Source organism: Trachemys scripta, chromosome 1 (genome assembly GCF_013100865.1).
Source record: "Trachemys scripta elegans isolate TJP31775 chromosome 1, CAS_Tse_1.0, whole genome shotgun sequence".
NCBI classification, from domain to species: domain Eukaryota; kingdom Metazoa; phylum Chordata; order Testudines; family Emydidae; genus Trachemys; species Trachemys scripta.
In genome coordinates, this window is record NC_048298.1 from 309918179 (window position 1) to 309945711 (window position 27533).

General features: G+C 43.5%; 1 protein-coding gene across 1 annotated transcript; it reads right to left on the minus strand.

Annotated features, from left to right (window-relative positions):
• Nucleotides 1-1004: 1004 nt before the first annotated feature.
• Nucleotides 1005-27533, minus strand: ACAT1 (acetyl-CoA acetyltransferase 1). Its single transcript, XM_034758838.1, has 12 exons — nucleotides 27402-27533; nucleotides 23764-23811; nucleotides 22036-22153; nucleotides 21216-21311; nucleotides 20832-20932; nucleotides 18017-18160; nucleotides 15208-15358; nucleotides 14106-14201; nucleotides 6830-6943; nucleotides 6315-6379; nucleotides 3595-3752; nucleotides 1005-1520 (listed from the first exon to the last, which is right to left on the minus strand). Exons 1-12 carry the CDS (start codon nucleotides 27447-27449, stop codon nucleotides 1400-1402), a joined length of 1260 nt encoding a protein of 419 aa, XP_034614729.1. The 5' UTR covers nucleotides 27450-27533; the 3' UTR covers nucleotides 1005-1399.

Here is a 27533-nt window from a genome sequence, read left to right on the forward strand (position 1 = left end):
AAAACCTGTTTGGTAGCAGGTCTGGGAGCAGAGAGAAATTTAAGAATATCTAACTACCAAAACTATTCATTCAGGTTAAACATTTGTTGGTGCTGTTGCAAATTTTCACACATGAAGACCACTACTGAAGTTAAGCGCACACACAAAAAAGTGCTAAGAAAGACTTTAGGTAATCAGCTAAAACACTTGCTTAAAGAACTAAAAGTTTACATTACTGCTAGTACTAGGAAAAATAGAGGAGGATTTGTCATTTCTTTACTTCTTACCCCCCCCAAAGCTGCACTAGAATTGCATCCACCTATTCTAGGGATATTGTTTTAAAACCATATGCAGAATCTTCAGTGAAAATACATGTTCTGATCTTTCTACATTTCTAAGTTTGCATGTGGATATATCTGTTCAGCTCAATATTCCTGAAAACTGTAGCACAGATTCAGGCCAGAAGGCAAAAGTTTTTACAACTGCTCCTGAACTAGCACAAAGGTGACAATAGTTTACTTGAACACAAGCAAATTGTCAGCCAGTCTTTTCTGGATACCACAGATTGATGGGCTTGTCTCATGGGAAGTTGTAATTGTATAAAGTAGGGTGTGAACTTAAAGGGAGATAGTTATACCAGTTAACTCTGCAGGTGAACACTTATCTCTGACTAATGAGAAATGCCAATTATCTGTGCATAATTTAACAGTTAAGTATTTTTAATATTTTCAGCTGCAGTTGACAAACTTGTGTTCTATGATGTCAGTTACTAATTTTTATCAATGCTAAACAAAGTGCTGCAGAAATCCTTAATGAAAAGCTGGTGTAAAGACTCCTCCAGCATTGTAGCTAACCTTAGAAGAAGTCTAAACAGTTGATGGCAAGCTGGACTCACACTCCTGTTGTAAAGGTATGTTCCAACAGCAAGATTCAGGTAAGTAACTGCCAGGTGATTTTCATGGGAAAAAAAATTCAACTAGATATTACAGGCTTAAATAAAAAAAATTGAGCACTTAAGCTATGTGTCCATGTTAAGAGCTATGAATGATTTAATATCAATTCATTACCCACCAAAGAAAACAATTTTCATTCAAATAATTACTGGTGGGGATCTTTGTGAATCATCCACAGAACAGCTACATTCCGAGTAGGCATACAGTCTTTGTCTAATGACAACTTGTAGTTTACCATAATTTGATAAGTTTTAGTTCACACTATGTAAAAAACACTTTTACTTTAAACTAATTTAGTGCAACACAGATGTGAGCATGACTGATCAAGGTTTTAGAGAAATACTATAGAAAACCAACAGTTAAAGTGGGTGTTATCTGCAAATCCATAAATAATGTAACTGCCACCACCACTCAGATTATTTTGCTCATATAATTTTAAGGCTTGGTATTTTCAACAGCCAGCCAGATTACAGCTTTTGGATCAGAATCGCAGAAGCACCACCTCCTCCATTACAAATTCCTGCAAGTCCATACTGTCCTTGCTTCAGCACATGGGCCATGTGAGCAACAATTCTCGCTCCAGACATTCTATATAGAAGAGAAAACAGTTTAGTTTATAGGAAATCAGAGCAACTTGTATAAAATCAAGCTAAAACAAATCAACAGATTCAAATGGCAGTGCTGCTGTAGCACTGCATTCTTGGATTAAATATCGAATTAACCATACCTAAGAGTAATAAAAGCAACTTTCCACCAGTTTTTCCACTTTGTCTTTCATTGAGGGGATGAAGGTCTTTATGGAAATGCCGGAAGTGTCAGCCTAGGGAGGGAAGAGACCTTGCAGCATTCTAAAAAAAGCTCTTTAAAATACCAGGCTTCCTGTTCCCTGCTGGAACTGAATTAAGTGGGCTGCATTGCAAAGCACAGCTCTCTCAAAAAGACAGCAGGCTGAACATAAGTCTCTTCCATGCTGCCACCACCACAGGAAGAATGAATTTTGAGAGCAGCTGCTGGTTCAAGTGGTGGTTTTGTACACCGATTTCTTCATCAACTACAAGTCTGAGGATGTACAACGAGGTGCTGCTTTTGCTGTGATTAAGACCCCGAACCGTCAAACACAGTGGTCTGGTCTACACTAGGAAATTACATCAGCATAATTAAGTCACTCAGGGATGTGAAAAATCCACAGGAAGTGCTAAGTCGATGGGAGAATTCTACCATCAACCTAACTATCGCCTCTCAGAGAGGTGGAGTATCTACACCAACAGGAGAACTCCTCCCAGCAGCCTAGATAGAATTCACTGAAACGGTCCAGCTGCAGTGTTTTAAGTGTAGACAAGCATTTTGGCACAAAAGTCAGTTCATTTAGTTCAATGCATAAATGTTTACAGGATCAGCGCCCTACATACTTACCAAGAGAGGGACTTTTGAAAATGACCTATCCAGAGAAGACTATGGTGATGTTGATTTGGTCAGAGGACACCAACAGAATATGGCAAGGAAGATGTTAGCCGCCACCCCACCCCCCGAGTTGAGGAGTGGTCCTAACATCTTTGCCAACAGAGCTTGCAACTCAAGGGGCACTTCTGGATCACCATTTGCTCCTGGAATCCCCAATGGGTTTTCCAATCTGTATTTAGCTAGATGATTGGGGCTATTTTTCTTCAATAGATCTGCACAATGCCAGTTATCACCTCCAAAGTAGATTACTGGGAAAGACTTAGACTATTCTGAAACTACAGCTGCTTCATAACGTGACAACTTTTTTTTGTTGGGGGGGGGGGGGGCAGGTGGGTTAAACTGAAGAGAGCACATTACATCAATGCTCCAATGACTGCGCTGGCTTCTAACTGCAATACTAGGTGTTCAGTAGATGTTCTGGATCCACCTTAGACAACAGTAGCGATCAAATGTGAGAATTTTCAGTAGAGAGCCCTAGACCTGGAGTTTAATTGCCTGTTGCTGGGACAGATCCAGTGTCCTGGTGGTCTTTACACTATGCCCTGAAGGTCCTCCATTTAACTTATGCTTTTTGCAGGAGGGCTTAGTCAGTATAACAAATACTTATTAGTACAGCAGATGTTGAAAGCACTGCACAAACATTAATTAATGGGTTTACTGTTGCAGTTGATTCTGACAGGAGTAATGTCTGTTTCCTGGTTAACAAGTTCAATAATTAGAAATTTGAGAAAAAAAAATGGTACATGCACCAAGCCAACAGTGATGGGAGCAAATAAATGAACTGAATAAAATTTCCTGTGACACAAGGAAAATTCTTCATCCAAGAAAAGGTTCCCAATCTTGCTCATCCACTGCATAGAAGAGCTAAATACTGAGGTGAAAGGTGAACCTCCAACCAAGCCTGATTCACAAAACCCTAAAAGTTAAGCCTTGGATAAAATTACAACGAACTTGCTACCAAATTGCCACCATCAATTCTTGCTCACGCTTCTTCCTACTGACTGGCTCCCTGTGACAGTTAGCAAAAGCCTTTGCCCCTGGCTTGGAAAACTAAAGACAAAATGGAAGTGTTAAAAAAAACATGGCCCAAGCACACACAGACGCAATGATGTGTTTAACAGATACTGTCCAAGGATAAGACCTACCCTAAAGTGCAAACAAACAACAAAAAACAAAACACACCACGGAGTACTTCACCTACCCTATTGGATGTCCCAAAGACACAGCACCTCCATGTATGTTCACCTTCTCAGGATCAATACCCAGCATTTTAATATTGGCTAAGACTACAACGCTGAATGCTTCATTGATTTCCCACATCGCAATGTCTTCCTTTTTCAATCCTGCATCACTAAGAACCTAGAAATAAAACATTGTTGTGAAAGTTATGTAGCCAAAAGCACTTCATGGTGGTCCTGTTTTGTTTTTAATTCAATGTTACACTTCCTATAACTAGTGGAAAGTTACCCAGTGAAGCACTCGGCCTGGATCAGAAGCTTCCCCTTGTCACAAGGCTTTTCACCAGTTTCCCAGCTGGGATACACATTATTCAAAAGTGGTGTTAGACTATTCCCTACAAAGAAAGGATTGTACAGAAGACTGCACATCTCAGCAGTTGCCCCTAGATCTGGCTTTGTCAGAACTGAAATGAACTCAAGGGAAACCCAGCAGAGAAAGAAAAAAAAAAAAAAAAAGAGTGGCGAAACTTTCACAGCCTCTAGTTTGAAGGTGTCAGACACAAGGCCTACTTGATGTATTTATGCGAGTTGTGTAGCATGTTCAGATTCTGCAGAATCTAAAACTCTCTTCTTTGCCCTCATGCTTACAAATAACCTTCCAAATGTAAGCACAGTGTATCTGACACAGATATCTTCCCTGTTAGACAGCTCGAAACAGCAGCTCTGGAAATTCACTCCCCCTTTTCCATTAGCCTCAATAGAGTGATGATGCTTCACATGTCAGTAACTATTTATCAGCTGGAAATGGAATGGAAGTGAAGCCCGTGGATGCAAAGAAAAAAATAGAAGGAGGGGGCGGGGGGGGGGAGAAAAGGAAGCAAGACAAAACCACTTAAAAGTTTTACCATTGTCACTACTGGTTAGGGGGTGATTTTTTTTTTTTTTTTTTTTGCGCTGCCAGTTATACTGGTATGGTATAAAGGTATAATACCAGTATAGCTTCTTTGAGTTCTTGAATTGGAATAAGCTATACTAGTATACGCACTTTTCTACTAGTATAACTCTAAACTAGGGAGGGTTGCAAAACTTTTAAGTACAGACAAGACCAAAGCCAGGGGAGTAGTAGAGATGTAGAAGTGACAACAAGAAGAGAAATAGTGGTAGGTCCTAAGAGTGAGAATATTCTCCCAAGTGATGCAGAATGCAACTGAATTAAAAATTTGTTACATAAAAACCTTTATCCTAATCTTGATCTTTATGCAATCACCACCACAACATCAGTGAGAGATCTGTGGATTGAGGGGATTATACAGATGTAAATTTATGCCCCAGCCCACGCACCATAATTAAAAAAATAAATTTGGCCTTTCCTACAGAATGAGTTTGACACCCCAATCTAGTTATTAGCATTGATGTTAACACCTGAGGACTCAATCCTCCATTTTAATATTTATACCTTGCAAGCTAAATTGGTTTTAACACGTCAATAATTCCATTAATGTAATTCAATGAAGTGGATTACATTTTAAGAAACAGCCACATTTGTATGGACATAACCTTTTCTGACCAAAGCCATATATCAGCTCAAACAAAACCAAAGTCTTCTGTAAAGTTACCAGCACATTTGACAAATGTGACAATTAAATAGTTTCCACAGATTTGGGCTAATCTAATGCTGCCAAATACAAGTTTCACCACCAGTCTACAAAGAAACATTTTACCAATTACGACAGTATACCAGCCCCGTACCCCACCGTGTAGACACACTTATTCTGATAAGACTTTTTTCCGTTTAGATCAAAACGAGAGTGCCCATTGGGGGAGGAGGGGGTTATACTAGTATAGCTATATCAGTTTAAATTCATACCTTAGGTTGTATTAAAAAAATCCTTCCTGTGTATGCAAGGCCTTAGTTACGGATAATTGCTTTGACATGCTTAGAATAATTTAATATTAACCACCCAGCTGGGTTCTCTCTCAAGCACCGAGATTAACATGTCTGTCTTAACTTCAACTCAGGCAACGTTATTAACCCCACAGTCTGGCACTAAAGGAGTCTGCATAGCAAGTGCCAATATACAAGAACCTGGAAAGTTGTCAGCTTTTTGTTTTACCTACATTTGTCATACCCAGAGAGAGAGCCTTTATTTAATACAATGAACAGCATCATTTACCTAGTTCCTTGATGAGACACTGACTCAGATCCCATCACACTTCTGTCTAAAAGATTTGTCACTTGTTACTTGTAACACCTGAAGTTACTATAAGGACTAAATAAGAAATATTTTTTTCTGTTTTCTAATTTGTTTACTTTGGGTATTTGACTTGATAGCTTATTTATGTTGTGTTCCTGTTTGTGAGGATTTTTCAGACAGCAACAGTGATGACTTAACCACAAAAAACTGGCAGAGGTATTGAGGGGCAAGGAAGTACCTGTAACTATTTTCAACTCTTTTCTTTAAGTCGACTAAATTTCGAGGGGACTGTGTTCCTTTAATAAAAAAACCTAACTAGAACAGAAAACTGAATGTGCACTTTGCTTGGGAGTTATTCTTGTGATTAAGCAATCATAATATAAATACTACTTTATCTAAAAGGTCCCAAAGTACTTTATAAATAAGCCTGTGATGCAAGTATTGTCTGTGTTCCAATCAGAGGAAAATCCATGTTGGATCATTGGAGCAATTTAGGCAAGCTTACAATTTTTTTTTTTATATTCAGCAATGATCAGTTTTGTTCCTACCTTGGGAACAGCATACGCAGGTGCAATTGGGAAGTCAATAGGATCAACAGCTGCATCTGCAAAAGCTGTAAGACCATAAATATTATTCAAATCTTTTATCACTTTTCACAAAGGAAATATTAACCTATACAGGATACAAGTCCAACACTCCCCTTCTCCACTAATCAATTTTTCTATTCATTTAAATAAAATGACTCCTGAAAACAGGCCGTAAGCTGTGTGTGCTTGTAAGCAAACAGTATGGTAATATCTTCAGATTTTACTTTTAAAATGTGTTAGACATAATCGTGTTTAGGAAAGGCTGGCTATGATCAAGAGTCCAAGCATGTTTGGCTCTTGGAATTTAAAAGAACACTTCAAGTTACGTTACAGCTGCACCTTCCTAGCCAATGAACCTATCCCACACTCCCCCAAAGAAAAAGAAGACTGGTTAAGCAAGATTCCAGGTCACATGGCAAATCAGAAGAGTATTTTCCAGCATAGTACTTGAGAGAGGCATTTGGAAAAATTCCTACCCACTATTCTTGCAAGTGGTGTGACATTAAGTCTCTTGGCTGCCTCTGCAGTCATCACAACCAAAGCAGCTGCTCCATCGTTCAGCGTGCTGGCATTGGCAGCAGTTACTGTTCCTGAAAAAAGAAGAACAGTATTTAAACAAAGGAAGGAAAATGCAATAGCTCAGGTATCTCTTTTCAATGCATTTATCTGACAGAGGTCCTGAATCTGAGCTCTTGTCTATACAAGTATGGGGCACTGGCTTAACTAAGGCTACATCTACGCTACAAGCTAAGAGTGTGATTTCCCAGCTTGCATACAAATTCTCATGATTGCTCGATAAGAACTAGCATGAGTATTAGTAGTGCAGCTGTGGTAGCATAGGCAGCGGCAATATGGTTTAGCTGTGCTGAGTACATACTCACAGGTTGCAGGAGTGTTTGTACTGGCATGGCTAAACCATGCCAACACTGCTAGTGCTACCGAAGCTACACTACTACTTATACAAGTGCTAGCTCTCATTGCGTTACCTCAAGTACGTGTATGTGAGCTGGGGGATCACACCCCTAGTTTGTAGTAGAATATAAACATAGCCTCAAGGTAAGCTTTTCAATTAAATGGTGCAAAAACCTGTGTGGACACTTGCATCAATTTAAGCCAGGTTTAAATCGATTTATCTTACTTAGGTATGGCAATGGCTTCCACATTATCAATAATCAAGTTAACGCCAATCGATACAGGGCAGCAAAAAAGTGGGGCAACTAAACTGATTTAGCTTCAGAGATCCATTGACTGGAGACAGATGTGTGGGAAGGCGCACATGCTCCCACTGGAATAAGAAGTTACACTGTTGTAAACTGTATGTGTAGATCAGGCCTGTAACTATATTGATTTAAGCCAGATTTAAATCAATTTAAGTGTCCCGATATAAGGTTTTTCCATCAGATTAAAAACAGATTTGAAAATGAAGGTTGGTTACTTATTGCCGGAGTTCGAGAAGGCTCTGCATATTCCCAACTTATGGGTACTGCGCCGCATTGTGGCTTCTTTAGCAGTGTCAGCTAGAGCACGGTCATGCACCTCTCCCCTTCCCTCAGCATCACCAATGTTCTGAGGGAGAGGCTATATAAGAGGGAGAGTGCCCTCACCACATCAGAGCCAGAGACATAGAACAAGGACTCTGACAAAAAATGGGAAGGCAGGTGGGTAGTGTGAACACGCAGAGCAATCTCTAACAACTCTGGTTACAAGTAAGTAGCTTTCATTTCTTCAAGTGGCTCTGCATATTCCCACTTATGGGACAGACTGATAAGCAGTGCTGAAAATTAACCTGGAAGTGGGAACAGAGGCCTAACTGAATAAGGGCTGAAGCAGTGCTTTACCAAATCCAGCATCTGCCCTACGGGCCAAGTCCAAAGTACAGTGCTTAGCAAAGATGTGCGCCAAAGTCCAGACTGCAGCTCTGCAAATTTCAGCAACTGGCAGCTGCCTAAGACAAGTGAAGAAAGTAGCTACCACTCTAGTGGAATGTGGCAGAATCATCTATCTGCCGCCCTGACCGGGAAAACCGAGAGGTCTGCTGCTTGCCAGGAGCTAGGATACACGATGTGACGGAGAGACTGCCGAGACTCATCAAGCCCTCGGATCGCTACCCCTTCCTGCTTCTCCATGTGGGCACCACAATGATACTGCCAAGAATGACCTTGAGCGGATCACTGCAGACTACGTGGCTCTGGGAAGAAGGATAAAGGAGTTTGAGGCGCAAGTGGTGTTCTCGTCCATCCTCCCTGTGCAAGGAAAAGGCCGGGGTAGAGACCGTCGAATCGTGGAAGTCAACGAATGGCTACGCAGGTGGTGTCGGAGAGAAGGCTTTGGATTCTTCGACCATGGGATGGTGTTCCAAGAAGAAGGAGTGCTAGGCAGAGATGGGCTCCACCTAACGAAGAGAGGGAAGAGCATCTTCGCCAGCAGGCTGGCTAACCTAGTGAGGAGGGCTTTAAACTAGGTTCACCGGGGGAAGGAGACCAAAGCCCTGAGGTAAGTGGGGAAATGGGATCCTGGGAGGAAGCACAAGCAGGAGAGCGCAAGAGGGGAGGACTCCTGTCTCATGCTGAGAAAGAGGGACGATCATTGAGTTATCTTAAGTGCCTATACACAAATGCAAGAAGCCTGGGAAACAAGCAGGGAGAACTGGAAGTCCTGGCACAGTCAAGGAACTATGATGTGATTGGAATAACAGAGACTTGGTGGGATAACTCACATGACTGGAGTACTGTCATGGATGGATATAAACTGTTCAGGAAGGACAGGCAGGGCAGAAAAGGTGGGGGAGTTGCGTTGTATGTAAGAGAGGAGTATGACTGCTCAGAGCTCCGGTATGATACTGCAGAAAAACCTGAGAGTCTCTGGATAAAGTTGAGAAGTGGGAGCAACAAGGGTGATGTCGTGGTTGGAGTCTGCTATAGACCACCAGACCAGGGGGATGAGGTGGACGAGGCTTTCTTCTGGCAACTAGCAGAAATTGCTAGATCACAGGCCCTGGTTCTCATGGGAGACTTTAATCACCCTGATATCTGCTGGGAGAGCAATACAGCGGTGCACAGGCAATCCAGGAAATTTTTGGAAAGTGTAGGGGACAATTTCCTGGTGCAAGTGCTGGAGGAACCAACTAGGGGCAAAGCTTTTCTTGACCTGCTGCTCACAAACAGGGAAGAACTAGTAGGGGAAGCAAAAGTGGATGGGAACCTGGGAGGCAGTGACCATGAGATGGTCGAGTTCAGGATCCTGACACAAGGAAGAAAGGAGAGCAGCAGAATACGGACCCTGGACTTCAGAAAAGCAGACTTTGACTCCCTCAGGGAACAGATGGGCAGGATCCCCTGGGAGAATAACATGAAGGGCAAAGGGGTCCAGGAGAGCTGGCTGTATTTTAAAGAATCCTTATTGAGGTTGCAGGAACAAACCATCCCGATGTGTAGAAAGAATAGTAAATATGGCAGGCGACCAGCTTGGCTAAACAGTGAAATCCTTGCTGATCTTAAATGCAAAAAAGAGGCTTATAAGAAGTGGAAGATTGGACAAATGACCAGGGAGGAGTATAAAAATATTGCTCAGGCGTGCAGGAGTGAAATCAGGAAGGCCAAATCACACTTGGAGTTGCAGTTAGCAAGAGATGTTAAGAGTAACAAGAAGGGTTTCTTCAGGTATGTTAGCAACAAGAAGAAAATCAAGGAAAGTGTGGGCCCCTTACTGAATGAGGGAGGCAACCTAGTGACAGAGGATGTGGAAAAAGCTAATGTACTCAATGATTTTTTTGCCTCTGTCTTCACGCACAAGGTCAGCTCCCAGATTGCTGCACTGGGCAGTACAGCATGGGGAGAAGGTGACCAACCCTCTGTGGAGAAAGAAGTGGTTCGGGACTATTTAGAAAAACTGGACGTGCACAAGTCCATGGGGCCAGATGCGCTGCATCCGAGGGTGCTAAAAGAGTTGGCGGGTGAGATTGCAGAGCCATTAGCCATTATTTTTGAAAACTCATGGCGATCGGGGGAGGTCCCAGATGACTGGAAAAAGGCTAATGTAGTGCCCATCTTTAAAAAAGGGAAGAAGGAGGATCCGGGGAACTACAGGCCAGTCAGCCTCACCTCAGTCCCTGGAAAAATCATGGAGCAGGTCCTCAAGGAATCAATTATGAAACATTTAGAGGAGAGGAAAGTGATCAGGAACAGTCAGCATGGATTCACGAAGGGGAAGTCGTGCCTGACTAACCTAATTGCCTTCTATGATGAGATAACTGGCTCTGTGGATGAGGGGAAAGCAGTGGATGTGTTATTTCTTGACTTTAGCAAAGCTTTTGATACGGTCTCCCACAGTATTCTTGCCACCAAGTTAAAGAAGTATGGGCTGGATGAATGGACTGTAAGGTGGATAGAAAGCTGGCTAGATCGTCGGGCTCAACGGGTAGTGATCAATGGCTCCATGTCTAGTTGGCAGCCGGTTTCAAGTGGAGTGCCCCAAGGGTCGGTCCTGGGGCCGGTTTTGTTTAATATCTTTATTAATGATCTGGAGGATGGTGTGGACTGCACTCTCAGCAAGTTTGCAGATGACACTAAACTAGGAGGCGTGGTAGATACACTAGAGGGTAGGGATCGGATACAGAGGGACCTAGACAAATTAGAGGATTGGGCAGAAAAAAACCTGATGAGGTTCAACAAGGACAAGTGCAGAGTCCTGCACTTAGGACGGAAGAATCCCATGCACTGCTACAGACTAGGGACCGAATGGCTAGGTAGCAGTTCTGCTGAAAAGGACCTAGGGGTCACAGTGGACGAGAAGCTGGATATGAGTCAACAGTGTGCTCTTGTTGCCAAGAAGGCTAACGGCATTTTGGGCTGTATAAGTAGGGGCATTGCCAGCAGATCGAGGAACGTGATCGTTCCCCTTTATTCGACATTGGTGAGGCCTCATCTGGAATACTGTGTCCAGTTTTGGTCCCCACACTACAAGAAGGATGTGGAAAAATTGGAAAGAGTCCAGCGGAGGGCAACAAAAATGATTAGGGGTCTGGAGCACATGACTTATGAGGAGAGGCTGAGAGAACTGGGATTGTTTAGTCTCCAGAAGAGAAGAATGAGGGGGGATTTGATAGCAGCCTTCAACTACCTGAAGGGGGGTTCCAAAGAGGATGGAGCTCGGCTGTTCTCAGTGGTGGCAGATGACAGAACAAGGAGCAATGGTCTCAAGTTGCAGTGGGGGAGGTCCAGGTTGGATATCAGGAAAAACTATTTCACTAGGAGGGTGGTGAAACACTGGAATGCGTTACCTAGGGAGGTGGTAGAGTCTCCTTCCTTGGAGGTTTTTAAGGCCCGGCTTGACAAAGCCCTGGCTGGGATGATTTAGCTGGGAATTGGTCCTGCTTTGAACAGGGGGTTGGACTAGATGACCTCTTGAGGTCCCTTCCAACTCTGATATTCTATGATTCTATGAGAATCGAAGCAGGTTCAGGAGATTTTGTTGGCTTTTAACATTCAGCAATACACTGTTTAATCCATCAAGAGCGTCTGGGAAGAAACTGTACAACCCATGTAGTTTTAAGCATAAAACACAATCTAGACCATTTATTAAAACGTTTAGCTCTACCTAAATAACAAGTGAGGACTCTTCTAGCATCCAAAGTCTGGAGAACAGATTCCCCCTTATTAGAATTATTTTTCCCTTTTTGGGGGGGGGGCGAGGGAGAAGGAGAGAGAGAAGAGACGGGCAACGAATTAATTGTCTGATTGATGTGAAATTCAGATACTACCTTAGGTAAGAACTTGTCCCTATGTCTCACGTTCTTTGGTGCTGCAACAGTTAGAACCAAAGGCTCTGACAGCCCCAGTTCTGACACACCACTCAAATCCATCTTCTGGAACTGAAAGTGGAAGTGGGAACTGACCCTGGTCTCATGGCCGCAGGGGTTCTGTCAGGATTGGATAATTGCGAAGCAGGAGGTACTGCACCAGTGAGCATAGACAAACTCTCTCTCAACATCTCTTCTGAAACCGGGCCAGTTGGATATGACCATGTGGCCCTTGGTTTGGATTCATGTAGCCTCAAGGGCTTGACTGAGGGAGCTGCAGGAATTAGACCTGGCTCCGACAGAGTTGCAGCCTCTTGGAACCCTGCAGTCACTTAGAGCTGCTGAAAGCTCCAGGAGCCAAGACTGCTCAGTTAGACCTTCAATAAGGGTACTGATCAGATCCAGAGGATCTAGATTCAAGAGCTTCTTTGAGAAGGAGGATCTACAAACAATTCTCCCTATTCTTGTGGGCTCAGAGTAAAGGTCCAGAAAATCAAACACCCAGAAGGTGAGTGGCCTGCTGCCAGGCAGGAAACGCATCTTTTGAATCCCGGCCTTCTCCACTTCTTTGATTCTGACATAACCCAGAATTGACAGGGGAAAAAATAATCGCTAACGCTAACTATTCTAACAATAAAAAGGGCTCCAACTCCAAAGAGACTGGAGATGTTTACATCCATCCAGGCATAGGGTCAGATGGAACTGAGGGCACTCCCGCCCCTATACAAGTCTCGCTCTCAGAACATCAGTGACACTGGACAGGAGGGGCAGAGAGCGCAAGAATGCTCTAGCTGACCCTGCTAGGTGGTTCTGCTGCTAGGTACCACAAGGCAGCATAGTACCCGTAAGTGGGAATATGCAGAGCCGCTCGAAGAAGCAACCTTTTAATTAAAGGAGTTCAACTTATAATTAAAGCCCGAAGAGAACGAAAAATGGACTGGATCAACACACAAAGCAATAATGTTCGCCCAGGAGTCGATGGGAGCGCGCTTGGGGGGTCGACTAGACGCGATAAATCAATTCCCGCTGGATCTGTGCAACAATAAAACAGATACAGCTCCCACACTCATGTACCACTTCTCCAGGAAAGACACTCATCTTGACATCTACTTTTCAGTGTTAGCATTCCACTTACAAGAACATTTGGGAAACTGCAATTCTAGACCAACTTTGCTGTTTGATTCCCCCACAATCATCACCTTTTTCAAGTGGAAACCATTAAAGCCTGTCACTAAACCAGACCTTCCAAATGTCACAACAAAATGAAGTATTTAACACAGCCTGCATTTCTCCAGGAAACACTGCTGTACATTGTCCAGTTATAAGAACAATTATCCAGGACACAAAGGGTGCTGCTGTAAGTGGTGCCTGCTGTATTCCTATGCTTTCCGTCATCTTCACCTTAACCCAGTTAAGCTGTTTTCAAATACACTGACATTGGGGCTGGGTGGAAAGAATATGTTATTCACCCACCTGTCGAAACAGTCCAACTTGAAAGAGTTTTGAGATTTTATTTTTTGAAATTAAGTACCATAAGAATATACAGCTCTCAAAGTCAAGCCCTGAACAAGAGCAGGCTACTGTGTTCAATAGAAGATAAGCACAGTCCTCCTGCTAACATACTTTGGAGGAACTCAGTCAAAAAAAGACAAAACACCCGAGTCCCTGTTTCAAGTAAAGCAGTTCACCTTTGACTGCAACTAGAGCTATGGAAATCTTTAATTTAAAATTGGATACATCTCTGCCTCTCCTGCGACACATCAGTAACATATTGGGAATCAGCATGAAGACTGTTTAATAAAATATCTATATATGTCCTAGTAATTTCAATTGGAAACTGTTCTTCGCTACTTGGCTTAGTGTGGAGAGACTTCAAATATTTCATAAAAAAATCTGCTCTGTTTAAAACAAACAAACAACCACACAACACCAATTGCTCCATATAGAGTACTTACCATTTTCTTTTTGAAAAACAGTCTTCAGCTTTGGAACTTTACTAAAATCAACACGCTTATACTCTTCATCTTCTTTCACTTCTATATCTGGTTTCCCTGAAATAATGCCAAAGATGCCATATCAAAGCCAACTCAATCAGTTTTTGGCATTTTAGCATGAAAAGTTGCACACTGATGCATGTGACATTTTACCAGGTTATTTTTGTTATGATTTATCCAAAATGTAGCCCCTAAAACAGAACTCCCCAAACTGTGGGGCACACCCACCTAGGGGGGACATAGTGGGTCCAGACCAGCCCCCACAAGGGGAGGGGAGGAGCACTATCCATCCCCCCTCTGCTCCCAGCTCTGCTCTGGCCCTGCCCTCAGCTGTGGCTCCATTCCCAGCCCCGGCACTAAACCCACGCCCAGCCTCTGCTCCCTTACCCCTGTCCAAGGTTCCCCCCGCCCTCCCCCACACACAAGCAGTGTTCCTGCTCCCAGCCCTGAGGGGGGCAGGAGACAGACGGGGTAAGGGGAAGCACAATCCTGAAAAGTTGGGGGACCACTGACCCACCGTATTCTGCAATATTTATTCTGTTACATTTTATAGAAATAATATGTCAGGATGTCTAAAAATGGAACGTGACTTAATTTAGCTGTGAAGAGACACAAAAATTGACAAGCTTGCTCCTTTAGCCCATTGATCCACAACAGGTTTATTGTTAAGACAAGACCTTTAGCAATTCATCCTCCCAGGCTGGTGAGAGAAGGGGGGGGGAAAAAAATCACAGATCAATTAGGGGTATTAAAATAGTAAAAAAAACAAAAGGAGATTAATTACAAGCCACATTAGCTAGCACTTATTTTATGTTGTAACACTCATGCAAGTTACAAGAGAAGGATGGATAACTCCAGTACCTCAGTAAAAACAAATAGGAAAAAAATGACCATAAACTTTCACCAACTGTGTTTGCCAGAAAGCACGTGTTTTTTTTTTAAAACAGAAATTTAAAATATTCCCAAAATTTGCACATTCCAGCTGCAATGTTAGTATTTATCAGTGCACAATTTAATATATTTTAACATTAAAAATTTATTTTAGAATGTATTTTCATAATACCTTTTTGTGAAATAGTGACAGGAACAACTTCCTTTGTCAGTTCTCCTGATTCCCAGGCTGTCTTGCTCCTAGTATAAGAATTTATAGCATAAGTGTCTTGCTCCTCTCGTGAAACAGTAAGCTTCTTAGCAGTATTTTCAGCACAATTACCCTAGGGAAAAACAAAGACCATTCTGAGAGCATGAACCAGAAATGTAGATGGGATGGATCTTTTGAAATGGATATGACATTGAAGTGAACTTTTAAGTGTTAGTTGCCAGAAGGTTCTATTTTGACAACTGCTACAGGAATCTGAACTTCACAACAGAAGTTAGTGGGCAATTTTCTGGACAGATGTAATTTAAGCCAGAAAGCCATGTTCGTAATGATATATGCAGTGTAGCTGTAGCCATGTTAGTTCCAGGATATTAGACAGACAAGGTGGATGAAGTAATATCTTTTATTGGACCAACTTCTCTGATCTTCATCAACGACTTAGATATTGGCATAGAAAGTACGCTTATTAAGTTTGCAGATGATACCAAACTGGGAGGGATTGCAACTGCTTTGGAGGACAGGGTCATAATTCAAAATGATCTGGACAAATTGGAGAAATGGTCCGAGGTAAACAGGATGAAGTTTAACAAAGACAAATGCAAAGTGCTCCACTTAGGAAGGAACAATCACACATACAGAATGGGAAGAATCTGTCTAGGAAGGAGTACGACAGAAAGGGATCTAGGGGTTATAGTGGACCACAAGCTAAATAGGAGTCAACAGTGTGATGCTGTTGCAAAAAAAAGCAAACATCATTTTGGGATGCATTAACAGGTGTGTTGTGAGCAAGACATGAGAAGTCCCAGCCCCACTCTCTCCCCTGCAGGGGTAGGAGGCAGAAGCTTGGTCCTGCGGCAGCCAAGCTTCCCTCCTCCCCCGCTTCTTCCCCCAGCGTGGTGCATTCCGGCCCCTCCTCCTCCCTGCCGGCAAGGCCCTTGCGAGGGGGAGGGGAGCAGAGCGGAGCCAAGCAGCAGCCTGCTCGCTGCTCCTTAGAAGAGGCAGAGAGAGGTAGGGACGGGCCTTGGGGAAGGGGGTGGAACAGGGCATATCCCTCCCAGCCCCCTGCCATGAGCAGCTCATGGCAGGGGGCTGGGAGCACCCCCATGAGCCGAGCACCCCAGTCCTCTGCCTTGCACCTCCACACACCCCCAGCCCTCTGCCCTGACCTCCCCCCCAACACCCAGCCTTCTGCCCTGCACCTCCACACACCCCCAGCCCTCTGCCCTGACCTGCCCCCCAACACCCAGCCTTCTGCCCTGAACCTCCACCCCAACACCCAGCCTTCTGCCCTGACCCTCCACACACACCCCAGCCCTGACCCCCCATCCCCCCCAACACCCAGCCTTCTGCCCTGTACCTCCACACACCCCCAGCCCTCTGCCCTGACCTCCCCCCCAACACCCAGCCTTCTGTCCTGACCTCCCCCCAACACCCAGCCTTCTGCCCTGCACCTCCACACACACACCCCAGACTTAGAGAGAGACCGTCTAAAAAACATTAACATGTATTACCGGCACACAAAACCTTAAATTAAAGTGAATAAATGAAGACTTGGCACACCACTTCTGAAAGATTGCCTACCCCTGGTCTAGAGAACATGACCTATGAAGGAAGGCTGAAAGAATTGGGTTTGTTTAGTTTGGAAAAGAGAAGACACAGGGGACATGATAGCAGTTTTCAGGTATCTAAAAGGGTGTCATAAGGAGGTGAAGAAAACTTGTTCATCTTAGTCTCTAAGGACAGAACAAGAAGCAATGGGCTTAAACTGCAGCAAGGGAGGTCTAGGTTGGACATTAGGAAAAAGTTCCTAACTGTCAGGGTGGTTAAACATTGGAATAAATTGCTTAGGGAGGTTGTGGAATCTCCATCTCTGGAGATATTTAAGAGTAGGTTAGATAAATGTCTGTCAGGGATGGTCTAGACAGTATTTGGTCCTGCCATGAGGGCAGGGGACTGGACTCTATGACTTCTCGCAGTCCCTTCCAGTCCTAGAATCTATGAATAATCTATAGGCTAGGCAAAGATTGTAAAAGATTATTTGTGCAACTGCTACTATTTAGGAAGCAAGTAGTAGCAACTCATCCAATAAAGACTGTGAATAACTAAGACAAAGGGTAGGAAAATTCCTTCTGTGGGGAGAACAATCATTAATTCCGCAAAATGCCCACCAGCCTCACTTCAATCTTATCTGGATTCATCTTAAACCAGTGAGCTATTGTCAGGATGCTAGCTGACATGGAACCAGGAGAATCAAATATTATGAGGCAGTATCAGGTGAGAGAGCATACCGATAGTCTCAAATCTCATTCTCCTCTAGGAACCACATTTTATACACACACACACACCCACCCACCCCGTGCTGGGCCACACAAGTGGATGCCCTAAAGGAGGCTGAGCAGCTTTATTGGTCCCCCCGGGAAGGAAGGAATAGTGAGCTATTAGTAATCAACTGTGCATTCTACAGCAGACATCCGGGTCTTGAGTCACTGTCTACCACTGTCCTGGACTCTGAGAAAGGCCTCAAACACAGCGACACAAAACCACTGCTTGGCCTGCTCCTGAATTTTCTGCCTAGCCTCTCCACACCACTCACAGTAAGAATCCTGAAAATGGAAGAACCCTTTCCTCACAAGCAGTTCTGTCCCTCATTTCCCAGGCATGCCAGAATCAACATTTAAACAGTTAGTAATAAACTCCTGAGTTCGGTAGTAGGCTCATGATAGGCAAAAAAATGAAGTTGCTGTATGTTTCAGTACTGAACAGCAATAATTACCATGTGGATTTTGTTGTAAACATCAGTCAAGCCATCTTTTACAATCAAATCTTCCAGCTTTACTCCTCCGTAAGGTGTTGCCCCTCTGTTCATTGTATAGGGAACATTAGACATGCTCTCCATCCCGCCAGCCACCATCACATCCTTCTCAAACAAAACAAGCATATGTTAAAGTAAATTACAATAAAAGCCATTTTATATCAAATTTCTTCCCACATAACAAAAGATTAGAGAACACGTTACAGATGTTTCTTACAAAAAACAGAAGCAATTTTGTATGACTAAAACAGGAAAAAAATGAAAACAGTTAATTGGTGTTGGCGCAGGAAGTGAACATGACTAATGTTCTGTGTCTGAGCTGTAATTTCAAAAGATCTGAGAAGCAAAAAGTCTTGAAGATTAGTTACAGTAAAGTTACAACATGGAGTATTTGAGGGGAAAAAAGATCTGACAAATTTCTTAGTCTGTATTTCTTTTTAATCTTTCATTCGCTGTACTGGTGCTCTGGCCACCTCACATCAATTAGTATTTTCTTTCTCCTATACCTCAACTGTTGAAATGTAAGTGCCGCCAAGATTAAAGTAGAATTTTCTGATTAAAAAGTCTTAGTTTGGCATATTTGTTCCATTTCAGTTCTCCATTAGCAACATGTTAGATCTACAGGACAAACAGCTGTTTCAGAATTTAAGACACCAGCAAAGAAGAGAGATCTGTTCACATGAAGTACTAGCTGCTCTATACAATTTTGTGTTGTCTCACAGCGTGGAAAGATCTGACCCAACTTCATAACTCAGTTTACCATGTTGTCTGTTAATAAGCCAGCAACAAACAGGAGACTTTAAACAGTTTTCTCATTGAGCCAAAAATTCAATTTAATTAGTATGTGCATTCATTAATATTTCTACATTGTTTTCAAGAAGTAGTTCCTGCAGTTTTATCACCCTTTGTAAGATATGGTTGACCATTCACTGGGGCTTCACACATGAAGTTTCTAGATTCTCATCATGAAGAATACATGTAACCATTTTTAATGCAGTGTATTACATATGGGTAGGGATAAGAAAAATTGCAAGTTTAATGTTTTTCTGTAGTCTATAGAAAAGTTCAGTAAAACACTTTTATATTGCATCCTCATAAAGGATACTTTACAAGGAGTCAGTCACGGGATAAGAAAAGGAAGGTTTTTTTATGGTAAGATTTAAAGTAATGATGCTTTGTTCAATATTAGGTATATACTGCATCCAATAAAAGCAACAGAGTCATGAAGATGAGACGGACAGTAGAGAGAACTCAAAGGCAATTATGACGAGAAATCAGAAATAGGAATCCAGAGAAGGGAAAAGAAGATTTCTTAAAGTGTTCTTTTTTTAGCTTTGTTATTCTGATCCTATATAATTTTATGTCTCCAGCCCTTCCAGTTTAAAAAAAAAAAAAAATCTATAAATCCAGTAAAGGCTCTAAAACAGCGTTAATCACATATCCATTGAAGTCAATGGGAGTTTTGTCACTGACTGTAATGGGATCCGAATTACTGAGTGTGCAGCTGGGGGAAAAAAATCTCTAATAATATAGTTTTTAAGACCTACTTACAGTCAATTAGGGCTGAATCCAGCAAAGTGGGTAGAGAGACCGTGACAGACTGTGTGGGAAGCAGGCATGCATAATCACCTCAGGTCAAATCTCTAAAATATGAGAGCCCCTACAAAGTGTGTGGCCTGCATCCATCAAATGTAAACTTAAGGTATGAATATTCATTAAATGTGAATTACTAATCCCAGCAGTAGCTGTTGAAATAGAAGTACGGGAACTGTTCTTGATCCCACTGAAGTTAGTGGCAAGAATACCATTTAGAGCCTGATCAAAGACCAGTACAGTCAGGGGCAAAAGATTCCCCTTGACTTCAGGCTCTAGACCAAGCTCTTAATACTGGGTCAGATTGGGTTTGGTGTGAATTAAGCAGCGGTTGTAAATCACTGATACCAGTAACTCTACCCTAGGGAGGAGAGAGAGCATGTATGTATTTTAAGAAATAAAAGAGAATACTTATGTCAGCAGGTAGGTTTTCCAAAGATGTACCATAATTGGCAGATAAGATTTTTTTTCCTCCTAATCTAGGCCTGGTCTAGATTAAAAGGTTACATCAGCATACCTATGTCAGTTGGGGATAAAAAAATAAAATCACACCCCCACTGATGTAGCCATACTAACAAAACCCCGAGACACAGCAATGTTGACAGAAGAGGGTTTCAGACAACACAGCTAACTTTGTTTGGGGAGGTGGTGTTCCTACAACAACAGGAAAAACTCCTTTGTCAGCATATATTGACTATTAAAAGGCTATGCTGGAATAGTCTCTAGTTCTGACTACCTGTATGTCTACACAAGAGGCACGAGTCAAAGCAACCTGGTTCAGATCTAGGTATTTTGCTTCTCTATCCTCTCCTCTCTTCCCCTTAAAAGGAAAAACTTATAATACTGACCACAACTACTTCCACTATTAACTGTATCCTAAGATATATGCGAGACACATTTCTAAATACACAGTTAATAAATTTGTTTATCAAAACAAACATTTAAATATCTACAAAATTAGGATGTAAAATAAATTATATATATATATATATATATATATATATATATATATATATATATATAAATTCTAGTTAAGCAATATTAGCACAAAACCAAAAAGTGTAGTATATTATAATGGGCAGGAAACCACCACATTAGTCTTGTATTTCTCAGAGATCAGAATCTCCACATTTTGGCAATCAGATATCATGTCTGAAGTTATCAGGCACTAAAATTCACATACCTGATTTCCACACATCAGATTCTGTGCTGCCATCATGACAGACTTCATTCCAGAAGCACAAACTTTATTGATAGTTGTAGCAGGAGTAGAGATTGGTAAACCTGAGACAAGTAAATATATTAATCAATTAAGACAACCACATTATTCTATTTATAATCTAATTACATCATTTTTTTTTAGCATTTAACAACTATTAGCTGCTAATCTTGTTGCACTGCCCCTCATTACAAAAAAATGCCTTTCACCATCTATAATATTTCATATGGGGCTAATTTTCATCTAAAGTAAAATAGTTATCATCTGTGCCTACAGTTCTATAGCAGCTCTATGTAGTATAAATTCGCTAGATCTTTAAACCCAGAAACAAAAACAGTATGTTAATACCTGCACCCAGTAGTGCTTGTCTTGCTGGAGCTTGTCCTTGTCCAGCCTGCAGGACATTACCCATATACACTTCCTTCACTTCTTCTGCAGGAATACCTATAAAATAAACCAAGAGTCTTTTTCTAAGGGAGAGAAGCAATACATTAGTATTTTTATCTTTTAGATAAAGTTTTCAATCTAACACTGGCAATAAAGTGCACTGATTTTACTCCAGTGTGGCTAAAATACAGCACACAGACCTACATCAAGAGCCTCCTGGGTTTCCACACTTATGGTTCATGAAAAAATTCTGAAGACTGCTCTAGAGACCAAAGTCCTCTAGGCATCCACAGAACAAAAACAGCACAAGCACCAGGAATGCTGCCTTCAACAAACTCCTGGGCAGTGTGTTTCAACACATTAGAGCAATTCCATTTCCATGTCTTTAGTGCATCCACTCTAACTCCAATGCAGACTATAAATCAGTGTCTAATGTGGTGATAGGTTTCCACCTCCCAAAACCTATCCAGTAGGAACCAGATTAACATTTTATTTCACATAGGCCACTGATTAACATTCTAATCTATTCTTAAAAGCAACACTGAAACAAAAGCACTCATATCAGGCATTAACTGCTTTACACATTTCATGCTTAGATTTTGTTTTTATTTTTTAATAGTATCAACTGATAAAAGTTTAAGATCTCTAAGATTAAAAATTCACCCACCCACATGCACACTTATTTTTTAACATAATTTTTTTTTTCAAAACAAGATACAAATTGATACGGTTCACTGGGGCAATGTGTAACTTTGTTTTGTGAACAAATATTTACACATACCTGCTCTTTCAATTGCTCCTTTAATTGCAATGGAACCAAGTTCAGTGGCTCGCAACGATGAAAGGGATCCCTGGAAAGATCCAATGGGAGTCCGTGCTGCACTTGCTATGACCACTTCCTAGTAGAACAGAATATGTGGTAAGAGTTACAGTATTTAAAAACATAAAATTTCTTTTAACTTGTTCACACTTTATTTTGTCTTCTCTTTTAAACAGTGACTCATATTTGTACAGTATACAATTGTACAACACAACGGGGGAGCCAAACGGGTCATGGACTTTAGGTGCCACTGCAGTGCAAACATTTTAATAATTATTATGTTATAGTAATTGAGACACCTGCCCAAGAAACAAGACATTGGCTAAATTATCATGACATTCTTAGGCTACGTCTTCACTGGGGGGGGGGGGGGGGGGTGTCGATTTAAGATGTGCTATTCGCGTAGCTGAATTCGACATATCGGAGCCGACTTACCCCACTGTGAGAACGGCGGCAAATCGACCTCCGCGGCTCCCCCGTCGACGGCGCTTACTCCTACCTCCGCTGGTGGAGTACAAGCGTCGATTCAGGGATCGAATGTCGCGTCCCGACGAGACGCGATAATTCGATCCCCGAGAGATTGATTTCTACCCGCCGATACAGGCGGGTAGTGTAGACGTAGCTTTAGTCACGTTATATCAGAGATCTTCTTGTGGGGCTAACCATAAACAAACTTTTGAATGAAACAAGGTATGACTTTCAACTCCTTTTATCTAGGAGCTCACTGCATCTGACTTCTTCGAATTACAACATAATATGGGGTTATTTTAAGTAGGATGATGATTTGTATTGCTTTTACCCCTATTTTTACTCAGCCCCCCTCGCATCAACAAGTCTGCCTGCTAAGCTAGCCTATCAATCTGATGGCCGTATGATGTGCTGACATTGAAGGGACTAAAGTCTGGATCCCCCACTTGGGGCCTGTTCCTGAATGCTTCCTCGGTGGTGTTGATGAGCACCTTCAACCCCCATGTTTCAGCGGGAGTCAAAGACACTCAGCACCATACAGTGTCAGGCCCTTGGTTCTTTATTCACTGAGGTAGGCAGGATTTTGGATGGAATACCTTGTGTCACTTGATTTACTCTCCTCCCACTCCACAAGTAACCAGTAATAGGATTAACAAACTCAAGAGGCAGACACATTCAGCTGCCCTCAGTTACAGACCAGGTCAGACACAGGTCAATGCAGAGTGAAATTTTCAAAATGAGAGAGATAGCATTGACCTTCTCACTGTAAGTTTAACAGAAGCACGATGCCCTGCCTTCCCAACCCTTTGCGCCACAGACCACTTTAAAGTTATCTGACATTTTGATACAGACAGATCTTAGAAAAATCTAAACACTGTTCTGATACTAGATGAGAGACAGGTAACAAGTATTCTTATTCAAGCTTATCACATATAATTGTCATCAGATTACAAGAGGGTGGGGAAGGGCAGAGTTTCAATGCTTTTTTTAAGTAATCTCTCTCAAGTAGAAGTCCTTGCAATCCAGTGGTTAAAAAGCAGGACACTGGGAGTCAGGAGACTGTAGGTTTTATTCCCAGCTTTGCAACTTTGGCCAAGTTACACATTCTCTACATTGAAAGTGTGTTGCGCTCAAGTTTTTAAAGATCAGACTCTAAAAGCAGGCTAGTAGCGATGGTTTATCATAACCAATGCTTGTAGCCATATGCTTCTTAATACTTACATTTAAAGTACGCTGTGATGCATAACCCCGGTTTGTGTATTTCAAAACCTGAAAATAAAATTATTTTCAGAATTTTACTTTGCAAATTTTTGGTGACCTGATGTTTCAGTTCAGTAACAGATATACTGTGAAAATTGGGCTCTTCTTACAAGTGAAACACCAAGAATTATTGCATTTTTCAAGTTAAGAAACACTGGAAAAAATAAAAAACTAATATGTCACAAAATGGACTTTGTTCATTTATTTGACAAACACGGTAGACATTCTGAAGTATATTTTCTAAAAGTAATAATGTCTCAAATATGTGAGCTGAGATCTCACTACAGTATCTGTGATTAAATCTTTCCTGAGAAATTAAGTATCTTTTTTTAAATGCAATTTGTGGAAAGTATGGATTAAAAAAGTTCTGTCAGTTTTAATCATGTAACAACTACTTCTCATATATAGGCACTCCAGCATTTCTCATCATCATTACATACAATGAACAGGTAGGGAATGCTGCTACATTACAAGTTTTGATTATTCAACCCCATTGTTCCTTTAGTCCTTTCACTGCTATCACTAAATTTAGGATTACAAAGGTAGCTAATTTCTAGAGCTCAATTTCACTGGCATTTGTGATTTGTAATATGGGTGGTGAACACAGGATTCAACATCAAAAGATGACTACAGAAAAACAAATCCAGCAAAAATCTGTACAGCAAACCAATTCACAGGCTGTTAACTTCATCCTATTACTAGGTGTACTCACAGTGGGATGAAAATTCATTATATTTAAAAAATATTTTTTTTTTGAAAAAGATACATTATCTTAAGATATCGTTATCCACAGCCACCTCCGCCTGTCCTTGTGCAGCAGTTTAAAGTAATTTAAAAAGTAAAACTATTTCACTAGACAGTGTATAGATAGTTCATAGATAGTGAATCCTAGTCACTAGCATTTTACTGAAAGAATATATTCCGGTAAGTGAATTAAAATTAATAGTCACTTGAGGATTTTGAAGGAACACCATAAATTATAATCTAGTCATTTTAAGAAAAGTTAAAAAGTACTTTCAGTTACTATGCTCACCTTGAGTCCCCATGCCAGTTAGGATGATCTTTAAAATTTTAGCTTCACAGCAGGAAAAACAAATTCACAAGCAAGAAAAAGGAAACTGCCTATATAATTTTATGCATTTAACAACATTATGTCCTCTAGTCTTTCAGTTATAGTCAACTTGGATGATTATCTGTAACAATTTTAGGTGTAAATTTTCTGACAAATGGGTAAACTTTAAAGTTGACTGCATCCCTTTAAGGTTTTATTTGAACATCCCAGAGAGTCGTTTATTCTTAGAATGACCTGACAACTAACAAGGGTAACAGCCTTTTATCTTATACTATCTACAGTTCATGTTATTCAGTCAATTGTACAAATAAGCAAAAAACCCAGTAAACATAGCTGATTGCAACTAGCATTGCCTGTGCTGCATACCTATATGTACAGACAACAGATTTTTTTTTAGCCTTGGTAGCTGATAAGATCTCAACTTTGGTTCTGTGGACATACCTGATCCTAGCATAAACCAAGGATGTCTGGATGCTTCACCTGCCTCATCCCCTTTTCCAATGCAGAGGCTCACAATACTTTGCTGCACCAGTGGCTGGGTTTTTAATGTTCATTTGGCTCAAAGAAGCACACACGCAACATCACAGCCCCTCACGCAATGGGGGGCTGAAGACCAAAGTGGCTGGCCTCTGCTGATCATTACCAGGTTTACAATAGTGCCAATGGCACCGTGACACCAGGCCCACACTGGACGGGGCCCATTACGGACTCCTCTAATCCATTCACACAGCTGGGTCTGGCCCCTCGCCCAGGGCAGTCCAGCACCCAGGCCTTGCTGTGTGAGCAGCTCTCAGCCATCAGGTTCCACTCGCCTATTGGGGGCTCATCACCCAGCAGTTGGGGTCCACCATGCAGGCTGGGCAGGACTGCTGTCCACCAGGCCAGTGGGTGTGGCTGGGCCCGGTGGGATCTCAGGATTCACGTCCCAGGGGATCTGCCCAGCTCCCCAGCACTGCTTCAGCTCTGAGCTGTCTCTGCTGCCTGGGACCTGTGGGGCCCCACCTGCCTCCCCTGGGGCAGAGCCACCTGGGACTGGTGCACAGGCTGGACCAGTCTCAGCCAGTCACAGGGGACAGTGTGGGGCGGCTCAACTGGGTTGTGCCAGACATGTGGGTCCTGAGGGAGCCTGGCCCGGGCAGGCCCTGCTCCTGCTTGGCTGATTACACCGCTCCCAAGGGACCGAAGTTATCCTGCCCCAGGACCAGCCCTGGCTGCGCTGCTGGCTCAGCCTGGCAGACACAGGCACCTCCCATCAGGGCCAGCAATTGTGGCCAGGGGTCAGGTTGTGGGAGAGTAGGTTACTAAGGAGGTCTGGGGGGGATGCTAGGCAGTGAGGGGAGGTGCTGGGCAATGAGGGGGTGGGAGGTGCTCAGCAGTAGGGAAGGTTTGTGTTTTGGGGTGCTGGGGAATCAGGGGGCGCTGGGAGGATGGGAAGATCTGTGTGTTTGGGGGGGGATGTGCAGTGGGGGAACTCTGTGTATGTCAGACCACTGGGAAGTGGGCGGGGGTCTGCGGGGCACTGTGTAGTTGTGGTGGGGCTGTGGGGGGTCACTGGGCAATGAGGGGAGGGGGGGGGTCTCTGGACAGGAAGGTGCAGGGTCCTGTGCAGTTGTGGGAGTGTTCAGCTAGGGGGCACTGGGCAGTGAGAGGATGGGGGGGGGGTTCTAGGTGGGTGTGTGCTAGGCATAGTGGTCTGTGGGAGAGCACTGGGCATAGATGTTTGTGGGGGGGGGATCTCTTGGGCGGTGTGGCACTGGTCATAGGGGATCAGAAGGGTGTTGGGCAGCAGTGCAGTGTGGGCCCACCCCCAAGGGGAAGAAGCACAATGGCAGTGCAGGGCCGGGTGGGTCAGTGTGCATCTGGCAGCTGCCGGTTTGTCAACAGTGCCCTTGTACTGGGCTCGGTGGAGTGGGGCTGTCCCTTCTGTGGCATGCCCCATCTCCCATTGCCCCCAGCCAGCCCCTTGCCCCCGTCCCCATGGGGCCCCACAAAAGGTTAATCCGGCCCTGCTGCTGATACTTCAGACTTTTGCCATGGGCGCTTTAGGCTCCCAACTCCCTCGACCCAAGGAGCAGACTCTGTGCTGGCGTGGCAGCCCGCCCCGAGCCCCCCCAGCCTTGCCCTCTCCAGGGCAGCCACGCCCCCGCCGCGCCCGTGTGCAGCTGGCGGGCTTGGGGACCGGACCGCAGCGCGGGGACGTGGGGGTGCGGGGCAGGGCTGCTAGGGGGAGGAGAGTAGGGGAGTGGCGCCCCCACCCCACCGGGCAGCGTGAGGATGGCCTTGGGGGTTCAGGCTCCTGGCTAGGCCTCGGGCCACAGCCGCCTCCGCCTGCCCTTGGGCAGGTCACCCGGGGCCGAGCTCCCAGCGCCCGGCAGGCGCCCCACACTGGAGCCCCGGCGGGCGGGCTGATCAGGCCGGGGTGGATTCGGGGCCCCGGACACCCCGTGACGCGGCGGGGGCGGGGCGGTGACAGGCCCCATTTCCGCGCCGGGGGCTTCGTGTTTCCCACCGACCCCTGCGCGCTCACCTGCAGCAGCCTCGCGCCCTCCCGGCCGCCCAGCATCGCCGCCGCCATCGCTGCCCGAGTGTCACTGGAAGGAGCCCCAGGCCCGCGCCTCACCTTCAGCGCGGCCACCGCCCCCGCCCTCAGCCAACGGGA